Here is a 25,545-nt window from a genome sequence, read left to right as displayed (position 1 = left end):
CTGTTCTTATAGTTTTTGTGTTGTTTTTAAAAGGAAAAATTGGATTTCATTCATTTAAATAAAGTAAATAAATAAAAAAAAATATTTTAACTTTATTATTGGATATGAAAAGTGTGCTATTCAAGATAAGAAGACCGGAACTCTGCGATGCGGAGGTAATCCCATCAATCTATAATTATTTTAATGTATTGCAAAAATACGCGTTCTGTTTACTGTTCACTGCGCACTTTACACAGCGAATGCACTTGTGTTGCTGCAGTATATATATTGTTGAATAACTTTCGTTCTCAATAGATATTCTTAATGAAATTATGAAACAATGTCATCTACATGGTTATATTTGTACAAGTCTAAAGCACTTGAAATCTTTCACGTTTCCATCTGCCTCTTATATGCATTTAAGCAAAACTAGTATACCCTAAATTCCCATTTTCAATAAGCAGAAGAAATAATACCTGCGGCTGGACGACAATAGCAGAATGACGTACTAAACCTATGTACGTCTAGCTCAAAATGGAAATGATGCCTAATGTTGAAAAGTATAAAATATACCTTTTTTTTAATAATTTATAAATATTACAATTACAAATATTATTTTTTCTTATTATTTACATTCTCAACACCCGGCGGAATTTTTGTAATCCAAAACAAATTACTGATGGCTTCAATGACAATATGTAAAATCTTCATCGCTTTAAAATAACTGACAATATTCACTGGAATAACATGCCAAATTCTCAGATTATCTAGAAGGCCAAGAACGTCACTAACCTAACATATAAGGCATAAATGGAATTAATATGTATAGAATGTATATTGGAACTAGAAGGAATTTGTGGCTGAAACTTTATGGTGACAAAACAAAATAATTGACCTATCTAGACAGGAATTAATATCAGATTCTAATGCGTTAAAAATGTTGATTACCAACTATTTGTTATATATGTTTTACTTGCTTTTCGACTATTCAAATTTATTATAATAAAAATGCAGTATTCTTATTAAAAATATAGTTATACTTGTATAGTTTTATTTCATATAAAATCAGTAGAAAAAGAAATGGAGTCATGGCCAAAGTTAAAATCTATGTTTTTATACAATTAATATGTCATTCACTACTATATTTTCCTTGCAGCGGTTGAAAATCTTCTAATTCCGAGTCTTCAATTTCGCAAAGTCGAACAGAAATATTGCTGTCTGAACCAGATTTGCCAGCCGCATATGGAAACAGATATATTTCTTCTGAATTACCTGTAACCAAATATTAAGGTTCTTATTAATAACATTCTATTTGAATAGTTTGAAATTGATTTTTTAAATATATTACTATTTAATGTATTTTTTAAAATGATTAATCATACGAATTGTAAATAAATACATAATATAAATAAATAAATATGCATTACCGCTAATCACTCTTCTACTTGATAACTCCTTTTTCAGCATGGCTGTCTCATTATTGGAGCTTTCCGCCTCCGTGTCACTTGGAGTATGTAACGCCGGTAAATATGAATCTGGATGTCGCAAATATACTTTGCCTGGTAACAATTAAAAAAAATGGCATCAAAGATAGAGAATTTATTTGAAGGAATATTAAACATTTTTATTTCTTATATACTACGATTTTATTCTGTATAAGATAATGATATAATGTATTGTGTAAGATATAGTGTATTGTGTACTACTACAGCTAAGTTCCAGTTTCACTTTATAGAAATATGATTACAAGTTTTAAAGACTTTCGTCACAAAACTGAAAAAGGTTGTGGTTGTATTTGAGTTTTCCTCCATTTTAACTTAACAAATTTACGCTACATGAATAAACACTCATGAAATTAATAAAAAAAAAGTACGAATGCCCGCTTTCGCATAATACAAAACTTTGGAAGACATGTTTTATTCCGATCTATATATATATAAATATATAATCAGTTTTGGTAAATCAACGAATGTCAATAGGATCTTAATTTTTAGAGGAAGTGTACACTAACGTATATATATTATTTTGGGGCATCGGCTCCAAAAATGTGGAAAATACGGTGTATTTACTATATGAAGCCCCCAAAGGAGCGTAAATATTTTTTAGTGCATCAAAAGTCGAAGTCAAGAGCAACTCAATAATCTAAAGGATTAAAATATATAATATAGATTTTACGGTTTTGCCATGCCTCATAAAGATCTGGATATTAAACATATCTTTTTAGATGCGGGAGGCACTCACGAGAATACCCACAAATATATAATTTCTAGCTTCAATAGAGCCGAAATGGTTTGCGTTTATACAGACGAACGGTAAAACAAACATTGCAATGAAAAAGGAAACTGTTTTAAAAAATACGACTCTTTCACGCAGTTAAACTTACGCAAATGATTTGATTTAGATTGGAAAGGCACTGAATGCATGGAAATAAATACGTTCAGTTAATTATAAATCGGCTTGATTTTGATAATATTAATCATACCTGTATTTAGTTTGTAGTCTTCATTCTCGCTTTTATTAAATGAACTTAGCCTTGAACGGGATTCATTATTTAAATTCGGCAACATAAATGGTTGAACACAGCTTTCCATCTCTGAATCCACATATTCAAATAACATATCTTCATTTAGAGCATCTATATCTCTCGTTGGATCGATACCTTCTACTGTGAAAAACAAATATTAATGTTAAATTTAACTTTTATTAATTTCTTTGATAGTTAGGTTTATTTTTCCCACTTACCATTAACTAAATATTTCCGTTTTGATTTAGATTCATTACTGTCATTACTATGGAAGCTTGAGGAGTCTGCGACTTCTGCACCAGGAACTTCAGTTATGTCCGGTAAAGGATTGTGGCTTTTCCGCACCCAATCCGAACAATCCCAGTGATATTGCCCATTACCAGGGGAATCAACAAAACTTCCACTCGATGTAGAATGACACAATTTAGGCATTGCAACTTGAATAAGTTTTCCATTTGAAAGACGGTTAATTGGAAAGCCATAGTCTATTCTGCGTTCTGTAAATATTGATTTTGATTTGATTTATATATTCTGATTGTGGTTTTAAATAATATCCGCATGAGCACTTACCATTATTAAGTTTATTCTCGTTAAACGTTTTTAAATGAATTTGTTCACACCACTCTTGCTTATGTCCGTTGTCGTCGATTAGATTGCTTGGATTTATATTAACATGTTGATTAGTTCGATTAACTTTTTGATATTCGAAAGGTATATTTTCGAGCTCATCACCAGCGGAGCCATAACTTCGTAAAATATCTAAATTATTTACAAATGTTGTATTACTAACAAATAGGCTATCATTTATTGGAGGCGAATAGCTTATTGGTCGTTGGCTGATTTCCAAATTGCTTATTTTGGCATTAGATTTGCAAGGGTTATCCTTGTCGAGAAGAGAGTTAAGATTCGCTTGCTTCAGAGAGTGCTTATTTTTGATTTTTTCGTTTCGATTTCTGACTTTTGAAGGTGTATTTTTCTTGAAAGCTAAACAGACCAGCAATATGATGACTGTAAGGAGTACTATAGTTACGCCCGATATTATTCCACTTATATGCTCCATTGAAAAGTTTTTTAATTTCGTTGAAATAGAATTAGAATAAAGAGGATCTCCACAACTTGCACCAGTAAGAAATGACGGACATATGCAACGAAAACTACCAGCTTCATTAATACAAGTGGCTCCATTTCCACAAGGTTGATTTTCACACTCATTGACATCAATTTCACAATTTGGTCCTGTAAATCCACGGCACATACAATGTGACACACCGTCACCTTCTTCACATATTCCGCCATTCTTGCAAGGATTCGGAGTACAAAACTTTCCATATTCACATCTCCTTCCAGATAAGTGTATTGGACAAATACATGTGAAATTATTAACTGCTTGATTTTCACAGCGCCCTCCAAATAAGCACGGAGCTGACGAACACGGATCCAAATCAATTTCACAGAATTCTCCAGAAAATCGTGCATGACAAATACATTTGAAATTGTCATTTCCAACATCTCTGCAAATTCCACTATTGAGACATGGTTGGGTACCACAAACTCCCAAGCTTACAAGAACGTTTGCAGGATCACACTTAAACTCAACATTTGTGAATCTCTTCAGAGCCGCAATCGTACTACCGCCTGAAATGTATAAAGGTAAAGGCTCCATTGCAATCTTAATGTTTGCCATACATCCTATAAACCCACGTTGAATATCTTCATAGCCAATAATTGATGGATGCGGCCGAACTTCAGCTCCGACGAATATATCATTTGACTGAATATTTAATATGCCATTTACTCCAGGAGCACTACCCTGGGAAACATGTTTGTTATCAACAATCAATTTGGCACTGTTCAGAGTGCGTTCCAATGTAATAGTGTGCCATGCGCCATCGGAAATATAAATGCTTGACACACTAACGACACCTTCTCCCGATCCTAAATCGAATTTGTATTTTACAGCTCCATTTACAAGTTCCAACACATTGTAATCAACTTTTCCGCTGGCATATAATAGTGTCCCACTTTGTTGCACTGTTCTGATTTGTAGGGAGTAGGCAAATTGGTTTTCCAGTATAGTTTTCGCCTTGGCTTTATTTATTTTATAATGAGCATAACTTTTACCTCCAAATGATACTGCTGTTGATAAAAAATCATCGCAGGTTTCATTATCGCACCTGGAAGATTTGATTTCGCAAAATGAACCTGAGTATCCCTTTGGACATACACATTGATATTTAGTTGAAGATTCTGATGGCAAGCAGTTTCGCTGCGGAGGACACGGTTCTGAAGAGCATGCATTTACGGTTTCATTGCAGTCCTTTCCATCAAAGCCAGCTTTGCACACACATTTATTTACTAAACTATAAGAGGGCGCTGCAAAGCTGATGACATCTGTGTAAATAGTTGTTATATTGTTTGTCTCGATACTAATCAATTGTTTACAGATTCCGTTGACACAAATGTTTTCTTTGCTCTTGCAATAACTTGGTAAAATTTCCTCAATGATTAAATTTGAGTCGTTCTCAATTTCAATTTCTTTGCTGATAACAGCTAAACGAATTTCATCACTACTGAAGAAGGCATTTGAGTTTGGATTTATTTGTTGCTTGTGAACTGCAAATACAACATTTAAATCAGTGGAATATTGCTCTCTATTGCCCAACGAATTTCGAACTTCCTCCTGCAACGATATTAAAATCACATCTTTTGGACGACACCTCATCACGTTACGTATCGATCGAATGAAACCTTTTCTATGACTTAGTAAGAAATCGGCTGCAGATATTTTACTAAATCTAATTACGGTTGCTTCTTTGACCATTTCCATTGTTATTAGCTCAACATTAATTTTCACAGTTGTGTATACAGTAAATTTTCCATCAGTGACTGATACATTTAATTTATAAAGGCCAATATCCAAGTTAGATGATGAGAATATTTCTCCAGTTTTTTCATTAATACTGAATAGTTTTGAAGATTGATAAGTTTCGTCAATGGTTGAAGTTTTAGCAAATGTTAATTCATCATATTGATCTTGATCAGTAGCATAAACTTTACCCAAAAACGCAGTTGTAAATTCATCTTCAAACGAATTTACATTAATCTCTAAAGGAGTTAAAATTGGAGGATATTGGCTTTCCTCAATTATTTTTATTGAAACCCATGTGTCCGCGTAGAGTGGAGGCGTGCCATTATCAAAAACACGAATTTGTATTATGAATCTATCTTGCAATTTGTGATTAAACCGAGACGCTGTGCTTAGTGATCCATCTTGTTCCAGCCGAAAGAGTCCACCTTCATTTCCAGAGCGTATATCAAATGTGTAAGGTGTTGAATTGGGTGCCTCGTCAGCATCGGATATATCGAAGGCCAAAAAAACATATCCCAATGGTCTACTTTCTTGTAAAACTACGCTATAATTCGCATGCGAAAAAACTGGTGCATTATCATTTGCATCCAAAACAATAATATTGACTTGTACACTATTGCATTGAACCGGAATCCCTAAATCACAGGCTTGCACCTCCAGTACATAGTCTGAAATAGTTTCTCGATCGAGTGACCTTGCCAGGCTTATTGATCCATTGCTATTGTTTATTTGAAATTGCCTTAAGCCATCACCTTTCACAATATCATATTTTATGACCCCATTCAAGTTGGAGTCCTCATCAGTGGCTTTAATATCTATTATTGGAGTATTCAATAAACTATCTTCTTTGACACTACTTCGAAAAATGTTTTGCGTAAACGTTGGCTTGTTATCATTAACATCATCTATAGATATATTTACATTTGCGATGTTGCTAAGCGGCGGGCTGCCTCCATCAATAGCTTGAACAGTAAGAAAATAGAATTTGGTTTTTTCAAAGTCCAATGATCCGTTAACCCATAATACTCCTGTACTGGAATTAATATTGAATTTACGCTGTTCATTGCCACTTATAATAAAATATGATATTTCAGCATTAACACCAATATCTTTTGATGTAGCAGTGACTTTACAAACTTCATATCCATGTGTGACATTTTCATGTATGTGACTTGAGTACTGACGTAAGGTAAATTCAGGAGGATTGTCGTTTATATCCAAAATGTTTATGACAATATTTACAACTGATGACAATATTGGTTTCCCGAAATCTTCCGCAATGATTGTTAAATTATACAATGATATAGTTTCGCGGTCCAAGTTCTTTTCTAATTTTATAATTCCCGTTGATTTCGAGATTCCAAAATAATCACTATTTGTTCCTATTAATGAGTACCTTATCTTTCGGTTTATGCCAAAATCCTTATCAGTAGCATGAACTTTTGTAACTAACGTTTGTAGTTGAGCATCCTCTTGTATGCTTACTCTATAACTGGGCATAGTGAAAATGGGGGCATTATCGTTTATGTCATTCACAGTGATTATTATTTCAGAAACACACTCTCTTACGAATTCTTTTCCATCCTGAATATGTGCAAAAATGTTATATTTCGAAATTCGTTCTCGGTCAAGCAGCTTCGCTACTCTTAAAACTCCAGTTTCTTTGCAAATAACAAAATCGTCTGAACTCCTCCCAGATAAGTAGTAACGTAATTTAAAATCATTACTCGAGTCGAAATCCAACGCCTTTACTTTAACTATGGTCGCTCCGACCGCTATTGATTCATTTATTGTAATGTAGTAACGGGGCTTTAAACAGTATGGCATATTATCGTTAACGTCCTTTATGTGGACTTGAACATTTGACTTGGCGGTGAACTTGCCGTCTGTGGCTAATATGCTTAAGTTGTAAAATGATATTTGTTCTCTATCAAGTGGTCTTGATATAAACAACTCTCCTGTTTTCCCAATTTGAAATTGCGATTGATTATCTCCCGAAATAATATAATATTCCATAACTTGCTTTTCACTATCTGGATCTATTAGCAATAAATTTTTAAGTACAGTTCCCGGAAGCGCACTTTCTAAAACATATATATGGTCCTGAGCCAACTTAAATTGGGGTCCATTATCATTGTAGTCAATAATCTTAATGGATACTGGTACCTTTGAATCGTGTTTTGGGTGGCCGTTATCAGTGGCAATGACTTTAAGGTTAAACTCTGATTGTATTTCTCTATCCAAGGAAGATAATAGAGTGATCATTCCTGTATAAACGTCGATGTCAAAAACGTTTCGTATACTATTTGATTCATCGTCAATGTAGTATCGAACATCACCATTTGATCCACTATCTGCATCAGTTGCCGTTACTTTTAGTATTGAAGCAACTTTGTCGGTATTCTCCGCGACTTCGACATTATAAATTACAGTATCAAATTTAGGATAATTGTCATTTTCATCGGTAACATGTATATTAACATCAGCATATGCAAATAGAACTGGTAACGTTGCGGTTTCGGCTACGATTACTAGATAATGAGTTTCATTTTGCTCTCTATCCAATGTTTGCATTAGAATCAATTCTCCATTTTCCGATACTGCAAAAATTGAGCTTTCTTCTGAAGTCGAAAATTTTAAAGAATAATTTCCATAAACATGAAATTTAGTCAACACAGTTCCTGGCGATGTAGATTCTACTATTTTAAGATTGACGTGTTTTTTTTCAAAAGTAGGAATTATCACATCCGAGTTGACTATTTCGAGAGAAACCGGAATGTCATTATGCAAAGATGGCACTCCACAGTCATAAGCTCGAATGAAAAATTGTAAGACGCCTTTGTCAAGTTTTTCCGGCTCACTAATAATAACTATATTTCCATTACTTTCATTCAAATGAATTTTGTTGTCCAACATTGTTTTCATTGAGCTGGGAATAATGGTATATTTTACAGTGCTATTGATGTCCAAATCTTTATCCATAGCTTTTATCTGAAAAGCAGAAATACCTTTTTAATATTTGCAACTTTAAGATGCGGTGAAATACATTTTTGACTGTTCTGTTTGATATATTTTGTCTTGAAAATGATTTTATTTTAATATTTGTTTTACTTATACTTACTTCTAATATAGTATCAGTAGGCTTTATTGAAGAACTTATAACAAGTTTATATTCTTTCAAGAAGAATTGTGGGCTATTGTCATTTACGTCTTCAATGAAAACTCTTAGTGTAGCAAAGCCAAATTTATATCCACCATCAATTGCCTTTAACTGTACGACGTACTCATCTTTAATTTCTCGGTCAAATGTAACTTTTGATGTAATCACACCAGTATTACGGTTTATATCGAAATACTTCTTCATTTCCTCAGACGCAATTTCATAATAAACATTAGCGTATTGACCAAAATCATTATCAATTGCTTTAACCTGGAATTACAAACCAAGAATAAAACGGAAAGCCAACTTGTATAAATATATACGAACCGTAATTATTTTATGTCCATGCGGCAGATTTTCCGAAATTTTTGCTTCATACATCAGTTCCTCAAACTGCGGGCTATGGATGTTTTCAGGAACTAAAGTAATTTTTAATCGAGCAAAACTTGTGTGAACTCCATCGGAAATTGAAATATTTAAAATCGTGTTTGGTTTATCAGTGAAATTTAACATGTTTTGAAGATAAATTATTCCGCTTTGTTTATCAATGCTGTACGTTTGTAATTCGTTACCGTCGACAATTTTGTATCGCAGAAAATTTATGTCAGATATATCATTATCAAACGCTCTTGGCAATGCAACAAATTGACCGCGTGTCGCTGCTACTGACAACTTCGTATTGAACGAAGGCTCGATAAATTTCGGAGAGTTATCATTGAGATCTTTAACTGCGAACAAAAAAATATATATCTTTAACTATTCAAATATGAATTTTATTTATTTACATTTTATTTATTTATTTAAATATCACCCTAGTGTCTAATGAGCAACATTTAAAAATTGACTTACCTGTAATAAAAACATTGCATTTTGAAGATAATTGTGGAGAGCCATGATCTTTAACGTGCACAACAACGTGATGATGGTTTTTAAGTTCATAATCCAACGAAGTTTTCAAGTACAAATATCCTTCACTAACATCAATGTAAAAAGTATCGGAATTATTTCGACCATCAATCGATTCGATAAAATATGATAGTTTTCCATTTGCACCGGAATCCTTATCAGTTGCGTTTATTTTTAGTATTTGTGATCCAAATGGAATATTTTCCGGTAAAGTAATATTATAATAGTCGTTTTCGATATCAGGATAACAATCATTTACATCAATCACTGTTATGGATACTAAGACATCTGCGTAAATTCCAGAAATACTATCAGTGGCTCGAATAGATATCTCATGTATATTTTTATCCTCATAATCAAGCTCATTGACCACATACAACGATCCTAAATATATTAAATTATAAAGCATATAACATCTGTCTACTATTCGAAATATTATATAATGTTATATTAAATTAAAGTATATTAGTTTACCTGTTCTATAATCAATTTCAAAGAATTGTTCGGAACCATCAGCAGATATTGTGTAAATTAGCTTACGTTTTAACGGGCTCTCAGCTTGGATCGATACAAATAGAGTATTATACATTTCAACGTCTTCTTTCACGCTCACCGAATAAAATTGTTTTTCAAATATTGGCATAGAACGGTCAATAACCTATTAAAAAACGGAAAATATTTTAAATTTATTTATTTATTTATATTTATATTTATTTATATTTCACTAAGAATACCTTTATTTGAACCGGAACTTCTGTACAGCATGAAATTACAGCACCATCGCAGGCTGCAACTATTAAGTCGTATTTTCGGTTATGGCCTTCAATAATTTGTTTAATTGACAACTCTCCAGTTTTTCTATCAATTTTAAAAAGTTCACCATTTCCCTTTTTTAGCTCATAACGAACTTCGCCATTTTCAGAACTGTCCAGATCAATAGCTTTTACCTTCATTATGATTGTTCCCTTTGTAAAGCCAACAGATACTGAAGCATAATATGGCATGTTGACGAACATAGGGCAGTTATCGTTTATGTCTAATATAGAGATAAAAACTGAAGTGATTGCTCTGCGAATACTCGTACTACCCTTATCATATATTGTTGATTTTGCTTCAACGAAGATCTTATATATGTCTTGAACTTCTCGGTCAAACATTAGTCCAGTCGTTTTTATAGCTCCAGATGAAATTCCGATTTCAAACATTTCTGTTGGATTAAGTATAATGTATTCCACATTTTCAGCCAATGTATTTCCAATGACATTAATTAATCCTATTGTCGCAATTTTTGTTGTATTTTCAAATGTCGAAAACTCGTATATTTTCTTTTGAAATACGAAATTTGAATTAGCTATTGCCTCAATTTTAATATTTATGAGGAGAATGGTAGAATACAGTCCATCAGAGGCACGGACATGTAAAAAGTATTCATTACTTTTAAATTCGTCATTCCTAAAATGAAAAATACCAATATGATTTCAATTTATCTACAAATAAAAACATTTTATGAAAATTAAAATAAATTTCAATTTTCCCATTGTTGGTGTCTCTACATTTTTTGGTATTTAAATCTTGAATATCCATTTTGGTCAACAATTAAATATTGCCGACTGTTAGCTATCGGTAAGACGGACGGAAAGGCTTGATTTACCCATTTTGACGTTGTGATGTTAGTATATATATATATGTTCTTTATATAAACTGGGAAAGTCAAGCTTTACCGTCATTATAGTATCGGATACGTACATATTTTGTAGATTTTCATAAAAACATTAGAAAAATAATTGTCTGTTTTAATCAATTTTATTGCGTTTCGGCAATATTATGATATATATACTACTATAATATGCTATGCAATTGTTGTTAATTTAATTGAAAATATAATATGTTAATTTACCTTGTTGTTATTAATCCTGTAATTGGATGTATTTGAAAACATTCTTGGTTGTTTCCATCAACAATGTCATAACGAATAACATCGTTGTCGGCGTCATGTGCAGCAATACGGGCCACAAATACATTTTCAAAAGTTGGTAGAAACAAAGTGACATTCAGATCTCGATCTTTGAATACCGGGGGACAGTCATTCACATTATTTACAAGAATAACAACGTGAGCTTTTGTAACGGAATATAAGTTTGGTTTACCACTGTCACTAACCTATAAATTTAGAATTTACCATTAACAAAATACAAATATGTTTAAAATGAAATATATTTTTCATTCAGCTTTTTAAGTGCCGGTAAGAATATCTACAAATAAGTTGGTTTTGTATTTGCGCTTATGAACGAAACTTACCGTTACCCAAAATGAATAATTCGTCTTCCTTTCGTAATCTAGACTATGTAAAATTTCGATAGCTCCTGTGGTAGAATCAATTTTAAACATTTTTCTCGCCAAGTCATCAAGAATATTGTATTGCAACATGGCGTTTGGTCCAACGTCAGCATCAGATACATTTAGTTTTAAATGACTGAAAGTAAATGTAATCTTTAAGTATAAGAATATATGCCAGCTGAATGGTCTGCACAACTTAAATGGAAAGCACTTTAAGTAGAGTATTTGTTCTATTGGTTTTTAAAGAGAAGAAAACGTTCTTATAGAAAAAGTCTAACATATCAGGATATTTTTAATTTAACATTTTGGCCATATTTTATGGATAATCGTTAAGGATATTGCCCATGTACGAAGTAGCACAGAGTGTGCTTAAAAGAATTTCTCACCGTTTTTTCTTATCGTCAATTATATGTACATATGACCCCAAAGCAGCGGACTCCGAAACGCTTCCCATATATTCACTTTGCTGGAATATTGGATTATTGTCGTTCATGTCTAAAACATGGATTATTAGGTTTTGGTAAGAAGACAGGGAAGCCATATTTGTTCCTTTCACAGTTAGATTAAAAATTCTGAAAATAAAAACGATACATAAAAGGAAATAAAATATTAATATATTGTTATTATTATTGTGTTATATATATATTTACTTGTTTATTTCATAATCGACATTGGCGTTAATAACAATAACACCTGTGGACGGGTTAATTCGAAAGCTGTCATTGACGTTACCAGATATTATATTGAAGAAAACTGACGAAGATGATCGGGCTTCAACTTGCGTTACAAAAGATCCAATATTTAAATTTTCAAACATTTCCAGAGAAATTATATCAGTAAAAAACTTAGGAGGATCGTTATCAGACATGGTAATAATTATATGAACAGGGACTTGAGATGATAAAGGAGGCTGTCCAAAGTCTAAAGCTTTAACTTGCAACATATATTCCTGCATTTTATTGATGTCCAAAGATGCGGCCAAATATATAATACCAAATGTTGGATCAATTTCAAACATACTTCCTACGTTCCCGGTAATTATTGAGTACTGAATTTCAGCATTTTTGCCACTATCTCGATCAATAGCCATTACTTGAACAATTTTGGAGCCAATTGCAGCGCTCTCGGGAACTTTACTTTGAATAATTTTTGCTGTAAACTCGGGAGCATGATCATTATGATCATGCACATTTACTATTATCTTTGCGTAATTCCTCTTCCCTGGTGTTCCTTGATCCTTTACGAACGCAATTAGTATGTGTTGAGATGTTTTTTCAAAATCAAGTTTCTGGGTGACTATAACATTGCCACTTATGGAATCGATACGAAATAAAGTTAGAGATGATGGATCTTGTGTAGCATGTAGTTGATAGAATAATTTCTTGTCCTCATCTCTGTCAGTTGCATGTAGTTGCATAATAACAGATTCTTCTTCAATATTTTCAGATATATTAACATGGTATATCTCTTTAGTAAATTGTGGTGCATTGTCGTTCGTATCAACAACTTGAATATACAGCCACGTATGTGCTATATTTGAGCCATCAGTTACACTAATTGATAGATTGTAAGAAGTTTGTGTTTCATAATCCAAATACTTTGACAGCAGTACATTTCCAGTATCTCTTCCAATGTAAAAGTGATTTCCTTCATTTCCTCCTAATGAAAATAAAGTTCAAATTCTTTATTTATTCAAAAATTGTATACTCTGAACTTATTGAAAGTAGGAAATCATGTTATAATGGGTTTGTTATGTAACAGGCAGAAGGAGATGTGGCAAACCTCATGAAGTATATATATCTTTATATAAGCACATGAATGGAAAATTTGGCTTATAGCTCAGCTCAAGTCTGTTTCAAATATTTAATGAATATTATGAACATTATCGAAATGCAGTTGCATTATAGGCAATATTTGAAAAAGTTTGAATTTTTACTAAGCTGGCAGAAAACAACGCTAATATAATTCTAATCAACCAAACATTTTTGTCTTCCATACAAAACCAGTAAGACAGTCGGGCTGCCCGACTAGGAGATACCCGTTTTATTGCCACGTAATTTTTCAAATTGGCCAAACGTTTTGTTTAATAACCTATGTTTTACTTAATGCAAATTAGTTAATTTCAGCGTATGATCTCCATATTCTATTAGAGTATATGTCAGCTTAGTAAAAACAAAAAATTATAATATATTAAATATCCACAATATAACAAAAATAAAAATTGTACAAAAAAATACGTAATACTAAATACCAAATTTGGAGGCTCTAGCTCTTAAGCTGAAAGAGAAATAATTGAATAATTTCAAGTGTCTAGCTCTTATTGATGTTGAGATCGATGCGGTCACACATTCGAACAGACGGCAGGGCTGAATCGACTCGGCTTGTCGTACTGATCAAGAATATATATACTTCATGGGGTCTGCCATGTCTCCTACCGGTTACATACATTTAACAAAACTCTTATACACTGATTTTCAATTTTCAGTGGGCTCTGGGTATAAAAATTATGAAAATATACAAAAAATGCTGCATATATATAGAACTTTATAGAACTTACCACTGATATTAAACCATAGCTGGTCATTATCTTCATCAATTGCCTGAATTTGTGTCACCAAAAATCCAGGTTTATCATTTTCCGTCAGATCTACAATATTATTTATTGACTTCTTCGCGATTGTAGGAGAGTTCGGTGAATTTGATGATATAGGAAGGACCAGTATATTTACTAATGCAGTTTGACTCTTTTTAGGGGTCCCACTATCTTCAGCTTTAACATTAATTTCAAATTCAGAGTCTGCCTCGAACGTCTTTGTAAAAAATATATGCCCGCTAAAGCTATCAATACGAAACTTATTTTTCTTCTTTCCAGACTTTATTGAATATGTTATTCGACTGTTTTCCCCGTCATCGTTGTCAATTGCGTGAACCTAAAATTAACGAGATCCGGTACAGTTACATATAACAGGCAGTATATATTATATATTATAAAAAATATACATAATTTATGTTTTAAATCATTCTTTAGTTTAACCATAAATAACACTGTGAAACTTATACGTACTTGAAATATAGATTCGTTTATATGTGTCGTCGATGGAACTTGTACTTTATAAACACGTTGATCAAACACTGGGCTATTATCGTTAATGTCTAAAACTGATACCACCACGCGTGTAGTAGATGTCAATACAGGAGATCCGTTGTCTGATATAGATATCTGAAATTCAGTGAAAAAATAGTGTTATATCTATTTCTATATATATATTATATATTTATTAAACAAGTAAACATATAAAAGTATATGTGGGAGTGCCCGATAACGACATAACCTGTTTTTTTACCTACATACATAAAATCGCAATATATATATATACTGATCCATATAATAGATAAATCTGTTAAAAAAAAATCAACTAGTAAATGCACATTCCAAATTTAAAAACAAATTAAAATTCTAAAAAAAACTCTATCCACACCAATGTTCTATCACATATTTTGGTCACCACCTTAACTAACACTGTTATACTCAGCAACAATTCATCACAGGAATGTATATATTGGAGCTGAACATGCCTCCTTCATTATATCTTAAGAAATTTGTTATAAAATTAATTCTCTGTTATAAATTAACGGGTTTACTTACCTCTAAAATATGTTCGGCTTGATTCTCTCTGTCAAGTTTTCGTTCTGTCGTTCTAAGCACTCCTAAATATATGTAATTTATATATAATTGATTATAACAGATTTTTTTACATTTATAAATGTTTTTTTGTGTTCACCTGTGTGCGGATCTATGTCGAAATATCCAATAAGATTTCCAGAAGTAATACTGTAAGTAATTTTTTGTGATGGATCCATGTCGGGATCTGTTGCTTTGAGTTGAATAATTTCATTTTTTCCAGAGCTACCTTCTGTTACATTTACGTAATAGACTGGCTTGGTTGTCAATGGAATGTTATCATTTTCATTTTCAATACTGATATAAACCTGTAACAGAAGAATTCATTTGTTTTTTTCTTACCCACATGCATAATTTAATTACTTATAAATTCTTACCTTAACACAATTACTAAGAGGCACGATAGCATTATCCTGAGCACATAGTGTCAGCCAGTAAAAACTTTTGGTTTCCGCATCCAGTTGTGTTAAAGAATGAATTGATCCTAAAGCAGAACTTACTTTAAAACTGTTTACTAGTATCAGTTTCGTCTTACCTTGATTATTTACAGAAAAAATGCCAAGTCCATCACCACCAGTGATTGAATATGAAATTTTAGAATTAAGATCCATTGGGTCCATGTCCCGAGCGGTAACATTCATGACTAAAGTACCCTTTGGCATATTTTCCTTTATTTTTCCCTCATAAACAAAGTCTTCAAACTCTGGAGCATATCGGTTTTCATTTACATCAATTATTTCAAATACGACGGGCATGTCAACCGTTAATGATGGGACTCCACAGTCTATTGCGCTCACAACAAGGTTATGTACTTGACGATTTTCATAATTTAAATATCCGTCTGTGCGTATAGCACCAGTGTGCTTATCAATTTTAAAAAGATTCTGCTCCTGTGCATCCTCTTTCAGTGAGAATAGTATCTCTGCATTTCTCCCCATATCCTTGTCAAAGGCTTCAATAACAGCAACCACAGTCCCTCTAGGTATGTCTTCGCGAATTTTGAAAATATACTCTTGTACTCCGAATATTGGTGCATTGTCATTGACATCATTAACTAAGACATATACCACTGCTTCTGCTGATAATACAGGATACCCATAATTTTTTGCAATAATATGTAGTTCATATTTATCTGTCTGCTCTCTATCTAATAATTCATTTAGAACAATGCATCCACTAGTTTTGTTAATAACAAATTCCTTGAATTCGACAGATAGGGTATAAATAATTTCGGAATTGATTCCCAAGTCAGCGTCTGTTGCATGTACACAATATACGATAGTTCCTTTTGGTGCATCTTCTGCAAGTTGCACTGTAGCTAACGATTTTTGTAAGACAGGGGCATTATCGTTTGCATCTATTATTGTTATGGGAAGTATTTTTGAGTCCGATTTTGTCGGCTGACCTAGATCATAAACTGTAAGGTTTAAAATATATTCACTTAGCCGTTCTCTATCCAGGTAGCCAATAATCTGTAGTTCCCCACTGTCAGGGTCAATGCGAAACACCGAATCGTAATCACCATCTGCAATTGCAAACACGAGTTTTCCATTATATCCCAGATCTCGGTCTCTGGCCTCGATCACAGCCACCGTTGTACCTAATTGAATACTTTCATTTAAGGTAAGTTCTTGAGGAAAATTTATAAATTCAGGTCTATGAATGTTTTGGCCATATCGACTGGGTGTAAGTGCCAAATCGTTAACTTCAAAAAATGACACATTCCTCATATTGTTTTTCTCGGCCAATGCTAATGTTTCTGCAAGTCTTCTTGCTACACCTGTTTCTCGACACTCAAACGTTCCGTAGCCGTGCAGTATATTGCTGTGGTCCCTTGCGTAATCAACATCAAGATGTACATTGATACTCAACTCATCGGAGAAATGACTGCCATCTGTGGCAGATACTCGTAGCACTCTATCATTTACAGCAACATCCATTAAATTGCAGCCGATTGATATAGTTCCTGTGATTGAATCTAAGTTAAAGCAACCATCTTCATTTCCAGATATTGAACGATATGATATGACATCCCCCACATCAAGATCAACTGCAGAAATTGTAAATACTTCAGAGCCAATCGGCGCCGATTTTATTACTTTCCCATAACAATTAATACGCTCAAATTGTGGCCTGTTATCATTGATATTCCTTACAATAATATCTAAGGAAATTTCTGTTTGCCTTCTGTATGGTAATCCCCAATCTGATGCACGCACAAGCAGTGTATAGTTTCTTTGCATTGTTTCATAATCAATTAGGTTGGTTGTCTTAATAATTCCAGAAAAGTGGTCAATTTCAAATGGAACTTCATTAAGATTTGCTATACTATAGGATATGTATGCATTTTCCCCGGAATCCTTGTCTTTCGCTGTGAGCTTTACAACAAATGAACCGGCTAATTCATTTTCATTTATTTCTATAATGCTATTAATGTTTTCAAAAATTGGATCATTATCATTCATATCGTCGATAGTAATTTTTACTTTGGCAGATGATTGTTTCCGGGATCCAACATCCGCTTGATCAATGGCAGATACAGTTAATATGTAACTCGATTTTGTTTCAGCATCAAGTCGCTTTTGTGTATATAGCATTCCTGAATCTGGATTTATTCGGAACTCTCCTCCTTCATTGCCTCCTACAACTTCCAAATACACCAAAGCAAATTTTCCTAAATTAGGGTCGCTAACCTTAAGTCTAATAACTGGCATGTTAATCGGAGCAGTTTCCGGAATAGAAACTTCGTATATTTCTTGTGTAAATATCGGAACATTTTTTATTTCCGGAAGTATTTGTATCGTAACAGTTTTAAATGTAGATCTGGGTGGTCTCCCAAAATCTTCAGCTCGTAGTGTTAAGTTATAGGTGAAAATTTGTTCATTTAACTTTGCGAATCTATTTAGTTCAATATAATATTCATGTTTAGTAACCGCAGGAATTAATTGAAATGTACCGTCTGGATTTCCATCTAGTATTTCCAACTTTTTTATCTCCCCATTTTTTCCAATATCTTTATCATGTACCTTTACTATACCGTAGATAAGAGAATTTGGATTCGGAATCACACTCGAAAATGTTTTAACATAAATTTCAGGAGCGTTTAGATTGACCTTTAAAAAGAAATAACATATTATTTTTAAAAGTTAATTGCAGTTATTGAGTCAAATTAATCGGGTTTCCGTATGTTTTTATCAGACCCTGCACATATTGAAAATGGAAAATGTAGCTATAATTATTTTGCAAGGCCGAAGAAGGCATGAAGTATATATATATTAGTAATCAGGACGATAAGCTGAGTCTACGTCTGGCAATCAACGTTAAGCGTCCGCATATTCTCTAAACGCGTGCACACATTCACTTAAATGTGTGCATTTTTTAGATATTCAAATAATCGCAATTGTGATCGAAATGTGATCGAATTGTGATCGAATTGTGATTGAATTCAAGCAGTGGCGAGCAACGAGCGGAGTTGGTCTAGACATGTCAGACTATCAGACTATGTGAACGCAACGTTAAGTGAATACACGTGACAACTTATCCCATTTCTTTATAATGTTTTGGTCACATTGTTAAATTGTGAGCAGAAGTGCAAATTTTAAATAAATTAATTTTTGAATATTTGTGCAATTATCCGCGATTTAATATCCATTAAACTAAATACAACATTTAAAATAAACGAGATATAATTGGATAATCGTTTAATACAGCTTTATTTTATAATTATTAGTAACAAATTTAGCCTGCCCGCACTGACTGACCTTATCATTAATTTTAATTCAGACGAACTAATGAACAGACGGGCAGGACTATTGTCGTCGATCTGATCAAGAATTTATCTGCTTTTTGAGGTATTTCACACTTTATTCTGGCTATAACATACATTATAAAAAAGCTTTTATACTCTGAATTCCCATTTTTAATGGGTTCGGGTCGAAATATAAAAACTGGTAAATAATCGATCATTGAGTTACTGTTGACGTCCTCTATTGATCGCATACAAAGTATTTTAGATATTATTTTAATATTATGTTAGTTTATGAATGAACAATTCTTTGTATAACAGTGAACTTATTAAAAACAATAAATAGTAAGCAATAAACATTATGTTTTAATTACCTGTTTTACAGTTATTAAAACTTTCGCTTTGCTGGCCTGATGAGATTGTTGGTTTATAGCCGCACCCCTGTCCTTGGCTAACACAGTAAGCTCATAGTGTGAATTCTCTGCGTAGTTAAGCTGTCGTAGAATGGTTATATCTCCGGTAGTTGGGTGAATAGCGAAACTTTCGCTGTCTATTAAAAAACTATAATAGATTTCACCATTGATTCCAAGGTCAGCATCATCAGCAAGAACTTTTAAAATACTGTCATGTTTTGGAGTGTCCTCAGGAACGGTTACCGCATATTCAGTTGGATAAAATAATGGACTTAGGTCATTTCGATCTAGTACTTTTACATGAATCGTCGTCTCAGTTTCATAGATTGAATTATTTTTACCATAGGAATAAGTAATATGCGCGCGAACTTTTAGATTATATTCCTCAGTTTTTTCTCTATTTAAAACGACATTACTCGTTCGCGTTCGAATAGTTAAGAAGGCAAAGTTCCCAACAAGTCTTTCTTCAGCTTTAAAAAGTTTATCCTTATCGCCACTTATTATCCTATATTTAACATCGTACTTTGAATCTATTATAATCCCGGCCAAGTCCTCGTGTAATACTCCTTTAGCGTATGTTTTTCCAAGACTGTTTTCTGGTATTGTAACATTATATAACTGATGGCTAAAGTCTGCCAAAGGGGCCTTGCGATGAGAGAGGGTAGCTCTGACTGCATCGTCCGTTGAAAATGAAGGTTGAACAAGGCAAATAAAACTTATTAACGATGTCCACTGAAGTAACAAATACTTTTTTTTCTTAACAGTATGGGCATAAATTTTTAAATGCATATTAGACATTAGCTATTTTTTTCCACATGGTATTCAGTCCTACAAATAAACGACCAAGAATAAAAGTAAAATAATTAAGACCATTTTATTAAATATACTTGTTTTTTATATGAGAATCTTAGAAAAAGCTTATGACCATGTCATGCTTGTTTTAAATTAGAATCCACGTAGAAGATTATAAATAGTTCTGATTTTTTATACTTGTTATTAGACAAACTAGAGATGTGCACTAAAGACAAATTTATTTATGTTCCTCAAAAGGAAATTTCATAAAAATCATACAAATCTTATTGTCGCTGAATGACTAAAACCCTAATCGATGAAATAATAATATGATCAAACACATTAAATGTATGATTTTTGGATACACTGATATTTAATTAGCGAAAGCCCATGTAGCATGTAGCTGCCAGAAAGAAGAGTTTCCTACTCCACGATTGCATACATTATGATTTATGATGACTATATGAGCCGTGTTCCTTCAAGAATCTGTTTGATCGCATCGGTTTCGAAAGCTGCACATTAAAATAGTATAATTTATTTAGTATTTAATTTTTTTATTTTAATTATGAATATCTCAGCATATTGCAAACACCCTGTTTTTAAAAGTGTGGTCTTTTTACAATCTGTTTAAATGTTCTTTCATATTCTTATTTAAATACTGTATGATGGAGTTCTGGAATAGCATAGCTGATGCACAACATGATATTTGGGTGTACTTCGTAAGCTAAAACTATTTAAACTGAACCTAAATCTGAAGCTATTAAACATTGCAAATTGCTGTTTAAATGCGAACTGAAATTATATTTGGCCGTGATAAATATTTTAACGATATAGAAGTTTACTTATTTGCATATTTCTCCCCTCTTTGGAGCTAGAGTCAGTCTATTTTGCATAAGGTAATATTAAGTTCATATAGTTTTTAATTATTTAATTTTTTGTATTTCAAATTGAAGATTAATGGCAAATAGAAGTAAACAGTTTGAATTTCGAAATATATAAAAATGAAACATGTGAGTCATTTGTTAAAAAACATAATTTATCAACTTTTCAACTTTATGGAGTGTAGCGATCGCAGAGGCTATGACTAAATCTTACCTAGTCGCGGAGACTTAGATTCGAGTCCTATACATCTTGTAAATAGCTAATATGCTTGAAAAGGCAGATAAGCCCGGGTTCAGATTAACTAAATCACTTCGCATTAAACTAATAATGGCATTCGAAGCGTACTGTCTCAACGGCTAGGATTTACAATGATTCGAATCTGAAAAGTTATCACCTCAAGCCACCTAATTATCTAATGCGAAATCCATCCTTCGTTACTTCATTATTGAAAAGTAAATTGTTTTCAATTCAATTGTTTTCACACTCGGATATAGCAAACACTTCGGAACAGTGTAGTCTATTTCTTGGACACTACATCAATTTAGTTCGGGTCTAATCTTATTTATACTTATGCAAATTTTATATATTCAATATTAAACTTGAATAGTTCATAATTTTGTAATCCACACTAGGGCTTAAAACTTTATACACATGCCTTAATTAAGGAGCACTATTAATAGACATATTTTGTGCCTAGAATATGTATATAATTTTACTTTTGGATTTTTATTAAAGAAAACATAATTTAAGTTATTATTTATATTTGTTTATATTTGTATTATAGAATATTTTAATTATTTGTATTAATAATTTAGTTTTTTCTTTAAACTGTTTTAATTCAGTTTTTATACAAGATAAATTTTTCTCATTTATATTTTCACGAAAGGATATATGATATCAACGATTAAAAACTATTGCACCTGATTACAAGTCCTTTTTTTTCAACTGTTTGATATTGACTTTTATATCGTAAATATTGTTATCACTGTTATCATTATGTTTAAAAATAGAATTAAACGCATAAACGCTCGCACATGTGTGTTCACTTTTATGAAAATGATTTGCACTGTGTGAACAGTTGTTGATGTCGACTTAATTGTTGATGTTTGGCAAGAAATTGAGCCGGTGAATTTTTCATCTGTTGTTAATTGATTTAAGTTATATTGAAGTTAGAACCAGTATTCTTCATATTCTTCATGTATGGAATTTGTTAAGTGACACGAAATCCAATTTGTGATTTAGTTCATGATGCGTGGTTTTAGATTTGAATAAACCGAACTTAATAAAAATTAACACTTTCATCAATCAAAATGTATTCACTATTTTTGGAATTTTATTCAAATTTTAATGGATTATTATAAATGTTTATTTGTTATGATTAAAAATAGCATGAAACGTATGTTTGCTTGTATGTGACGTATGGTAAACATTTTACTGTATATCGCAAAGGGAGTTAATGCAGGTAGATCGGTAGTTATCGATGATTTCACGATCGCGGAGTTGCCAGATGTTATTAGTTCACATTACATGTATAGTTATGATTTACTAAAAAACATCTTCGACGCCAGTTGTAACTCAACACTTCAAAATTGGTAGCCAAGAATCTTAAAAATATATTAGCATTGAATACCGCCCGCGCTTTGACTGATAAACCCACCTGGGCTAATTTCGCAAGATTATCCATACTCATATACAATCAAAGTATTAGGTTGTACACTCATTCACACATACACATACATACCGATAATAAAAAATTAAAACAAACAAATGCAACCATTTTCAATGGCTCTGGAATTTAATGTTGCCTACGAAATCTCAAAAATGTGTTTAGCGCCTATTTATAATAATAAAGCACAGTACGTTATCAAACTACGAATTAAATTAAAAACACATTTAAACAGGCTGAGCCGCATTCATAATGTTTCTTCGCAAGAAATTCTTAATGTACATATAAATGCATTGACATATGAACATGGATTAAGACCTATATATTTTATTTGTTAGTTTGTATATGTGTACACGTGTGTATTTTTTAAAAATTATTTTCGTACTTTTTAAATATTTTTTATTTCACAGAACCCACGTCAAACACATCGCATTTGTGGTTATTAAAACCAAAACTATTGTATGTATGTAACGTAGACACAGTTCGTTCAATTTACTAAATATCGTCCGCGGCACAAAACCGCACGTATGAACCGCGCCAGAGTGTGTAACTAACTGTGGGAGTCTTGCTCGATGCTCAAACATGAGCGAACACCATCAATCCTGTTTGCCCACTTAACCAACATTAACAGACCATACCAAAGAGAACAGTTTTAATAACATGTTAACATGCTGTGTGCTTCTTAGCGTTAACTATGCGGCTGCATTAACTTTCTCTGAAACATAACATTAACAGCTTGCAACATGTGTATTGGCATGATTAGCAATACTGGGTTATGTAAAGAAGTCTGTTAACTTAACACTGTGACGTCATATGGGGAAATTGTGCGCGCGCGCTCTCTCTGTTTTAAATGAATCAACTTCGACTGTATTATTTACCTTAAGCAGCCAGAACTCGAAATCCAGAAATGTGAATAATTCGTGGCTATATTTAGATTCTTAAAATGAACAGTATAATTTTTAACTATTTAAAGTGTTATTATTTAATTGCTGCCCACGCCTTTTTTCATTTTACGGAACTGTTCACGCTGCTGCAGGTGTCAGTAGCATCTTTATTGATGGCCCATAAACGAGTATTATATTTAAGTATTAAAATAATTTTCCATAAATAAGCATTCTTTCTTATATACCATCCATTTGGGTATTAGGTCTCTAGCCAGAATCTACTTAGTTTAATTTTTAAGACAATCTGAGAAAAGGACTCACCATTTTTCTGATACTTAGAATATGTTATTAAGTACTTTTTGGTTGCTTTAAAGACTGTGGGAGCTCTGTTTAAGTGAGCGTCAAACTTCAGATAGGATAACAGAGCATTAGGCGAAAATGTGACGTCACTAACATAATTTTTGGTTAACATTGTATGCCGCACTGAATTTTTTAATAGTGGGAAATTTATATTACAAATGAATAATAATTCCCATACCAAATAAAACAGGGGCAATATAGGGATATCAAACATAGCCAGCAAAGACGCAAGCCTTATATTGCTCACATTTTCAAAGTTATTTAGACAAGAACCTAAATGAATTTCTCTTTAGCTTAATAAAATGCTGATATTAATTTTAATATGGCAACATCCTTAGATAGCCAAACATCTCCCGGATGTGCTGTCTATTAATATTTAATTTGTGTCGCTCAATATAATGTATAAAAAAATGTATTTTCCCACCTTTAAACTAAAGAAAAATAATTGCGCCAATACACAATAATAATCGATTATTCACTGCAATTCTTAGTCCATTTTGAAGAGTAGGCGATTGTCCATAACTGATAAATTTGGTTCGTGAGCTAGTACCGATATCACGTAAACTATTGTAATTGTGTAGAGTGTATTGCTTATATTTAATAAAATACGCAATCAACTACAACAGCGGACTGCAGCACCTTGCTTGGGCCTTGATACGATAAAGAGACCAAGATTAGTAGACCTACTAACAATTTCTTATATTTGCTTCGACGAACTATATTAGATAATATATTTTATCTGAAAAAATAATGTAAATTATGATAAGTAGAATCAATCAGAAGTACAATTTTGCATTAAGTCTAAGTTTTATAAAAGAACTTTTGACCAATAAAGCCCAAGTAAAATTGTACTGTCTTAAATACAATACCAAAGGAATTGGGCAAATCAGCTTTGAACCCGAACCAGCTTGACTAAAACACTAGTTCATATGCAATTATCTTACGATTAAACAGTAATCGGGACTAAGCCTTCAACCTCGACTTAACCTGATTCCATGCCTTCTATGCGGCACATTTATTTTATATTTTGATTCATTGCAAATCTTATTTTTATTATTTTTTAATACGCTGGTATAAAAAAAATTTCAGCTTACATTTCTGTTCCCATTGTCTTTAATACACAATTAACCTGGATTCTTGTGAATGCGAGCGTCGTGCATTCAAGACGGAGTTGTTCTGCTTCTTCTTCGCCCTCTTTGGTGCACATGAACTTTATATTGAAAATGGTAGTTTCTAGAATAAATGTAGTGAATAAATATTAATTAATACATATTAAAGAGTTACTAAAATAAAATAAAGTGTATTTTGGATCACGATCTATCCATGTCTGTCTGTCCATCCACAAA

General features: G+C 32.5%; 1 protein-coding gene across 3 annotated transcripts; it reads right to left on the bottom strand.

Moving 5' to 3' along the window:
- Positions 1 to 995: 995 nt before the first annotated feature.
- Positions 996 to 23,519, bottom strand: LOC111592347 (fat-like cadherin-related tumor suppressor homolog). 3 transcript variants are annotated; one of them, XM_023304482.2, is made up of 23 exons: positions 23,341 to 23,519; positions 19,577 to 20,443; positions 15,993 to 18,570; positions 15,835 to 15,941; positions 15,558 to 15,765; positions 15,422 to 15,483; positions 14,840 to 14,995; positions 14,333 to 14,705; positions 12,426 to 13,434; positions 12,162 to 12,347; positions 11,737 to 11,911; positions 11,336 to 11,598; positions 10,173 to 10,890; positions 9,913 to 10,096; positions 9,382 to 9,822; positions 8,860 to 9,260; positions 8,494 to 8,802; positions 3,074 to 8,363; positions 2,722 to 3,000; positions 2,462 to 2,644; positions 2,363 to 2,392; positions 1,407 to 1,538; positions 996 to 1,251 (listed from the first exon to the last, which is right to left on the bottom strand). In XM_023304482.2, exons 2-23 carry the CDS (start codon positions 20,411 to 20,413, stop codon positions 1,109 to 1,111), a joined length of 14,064 nt encoding a protein of 4,687 aa, XP_023160250.2. In that variant the 5' UTR covers positions 20,414 to 20,443; positions 23,341 to 23,519; the 3' UTR covers positions 996 to 1,108. The 3 variants fall into 3 exon arrangements, with proteins under 3 accessions (XP_023160250.2, XP_023160249.2, XP_023160248.2); XM_023304481.2 differs by lacking the exon at positions 2,363 to 2,392 and having other exon boundaries at positions 2,462 to 2,641; XM_023304480.2 differs by lacking the exon at positions 2,363 to 2,392 and having other exon boundaries at positions 23,341 to 23,518.
- Positions 23,520 to 25,545: the final 2,026 nt, after the last annotated feature.

The sequence above is a fragment of the Drosophila hydei genome, unplaced genomic scaffold (assembly GCF_003285905.1).
Source record: "Drosophila hydei strain 15085-1641.00,03,60 unplaced genomic scaffold, DhydRS2 tig00000001-arrow-pilon, whole genome shotgun sequence".
Taxonomy (NCBI): Eukaryota; Metazoa; Arthropoda; class Insecta; order Diptera; family Drosophilidae; genus Drosophila; species Drosophila hydei.
Note: the sequence above shows the minus strand (reverse complement) of the source record. Positions and strands in the feature narration are given on the sequence as shown.

Coding starts and splice junctions, on each gene's coding strand:
- LOC111592347 (XM_023304482.2), bottom strand. CDS start 20,413: ATGTCTAATATGCATTTAAAAATTTATGCCCATACTGTTAAGAAAAAA. Junction 12,348..12,425: donor GTCGATTATGAAATAAACAA/GTAAATATATAT, acceptor TTTTATTTTCAG/AATTTTTAATCTAACTGTGA. Junction 9,823..9,912: donor TGAAATTGATTATAGAACAG/GTAAACTAATAT, acceptor TAATATATTTAG/GATCGTTGTATGTGGTCAAT.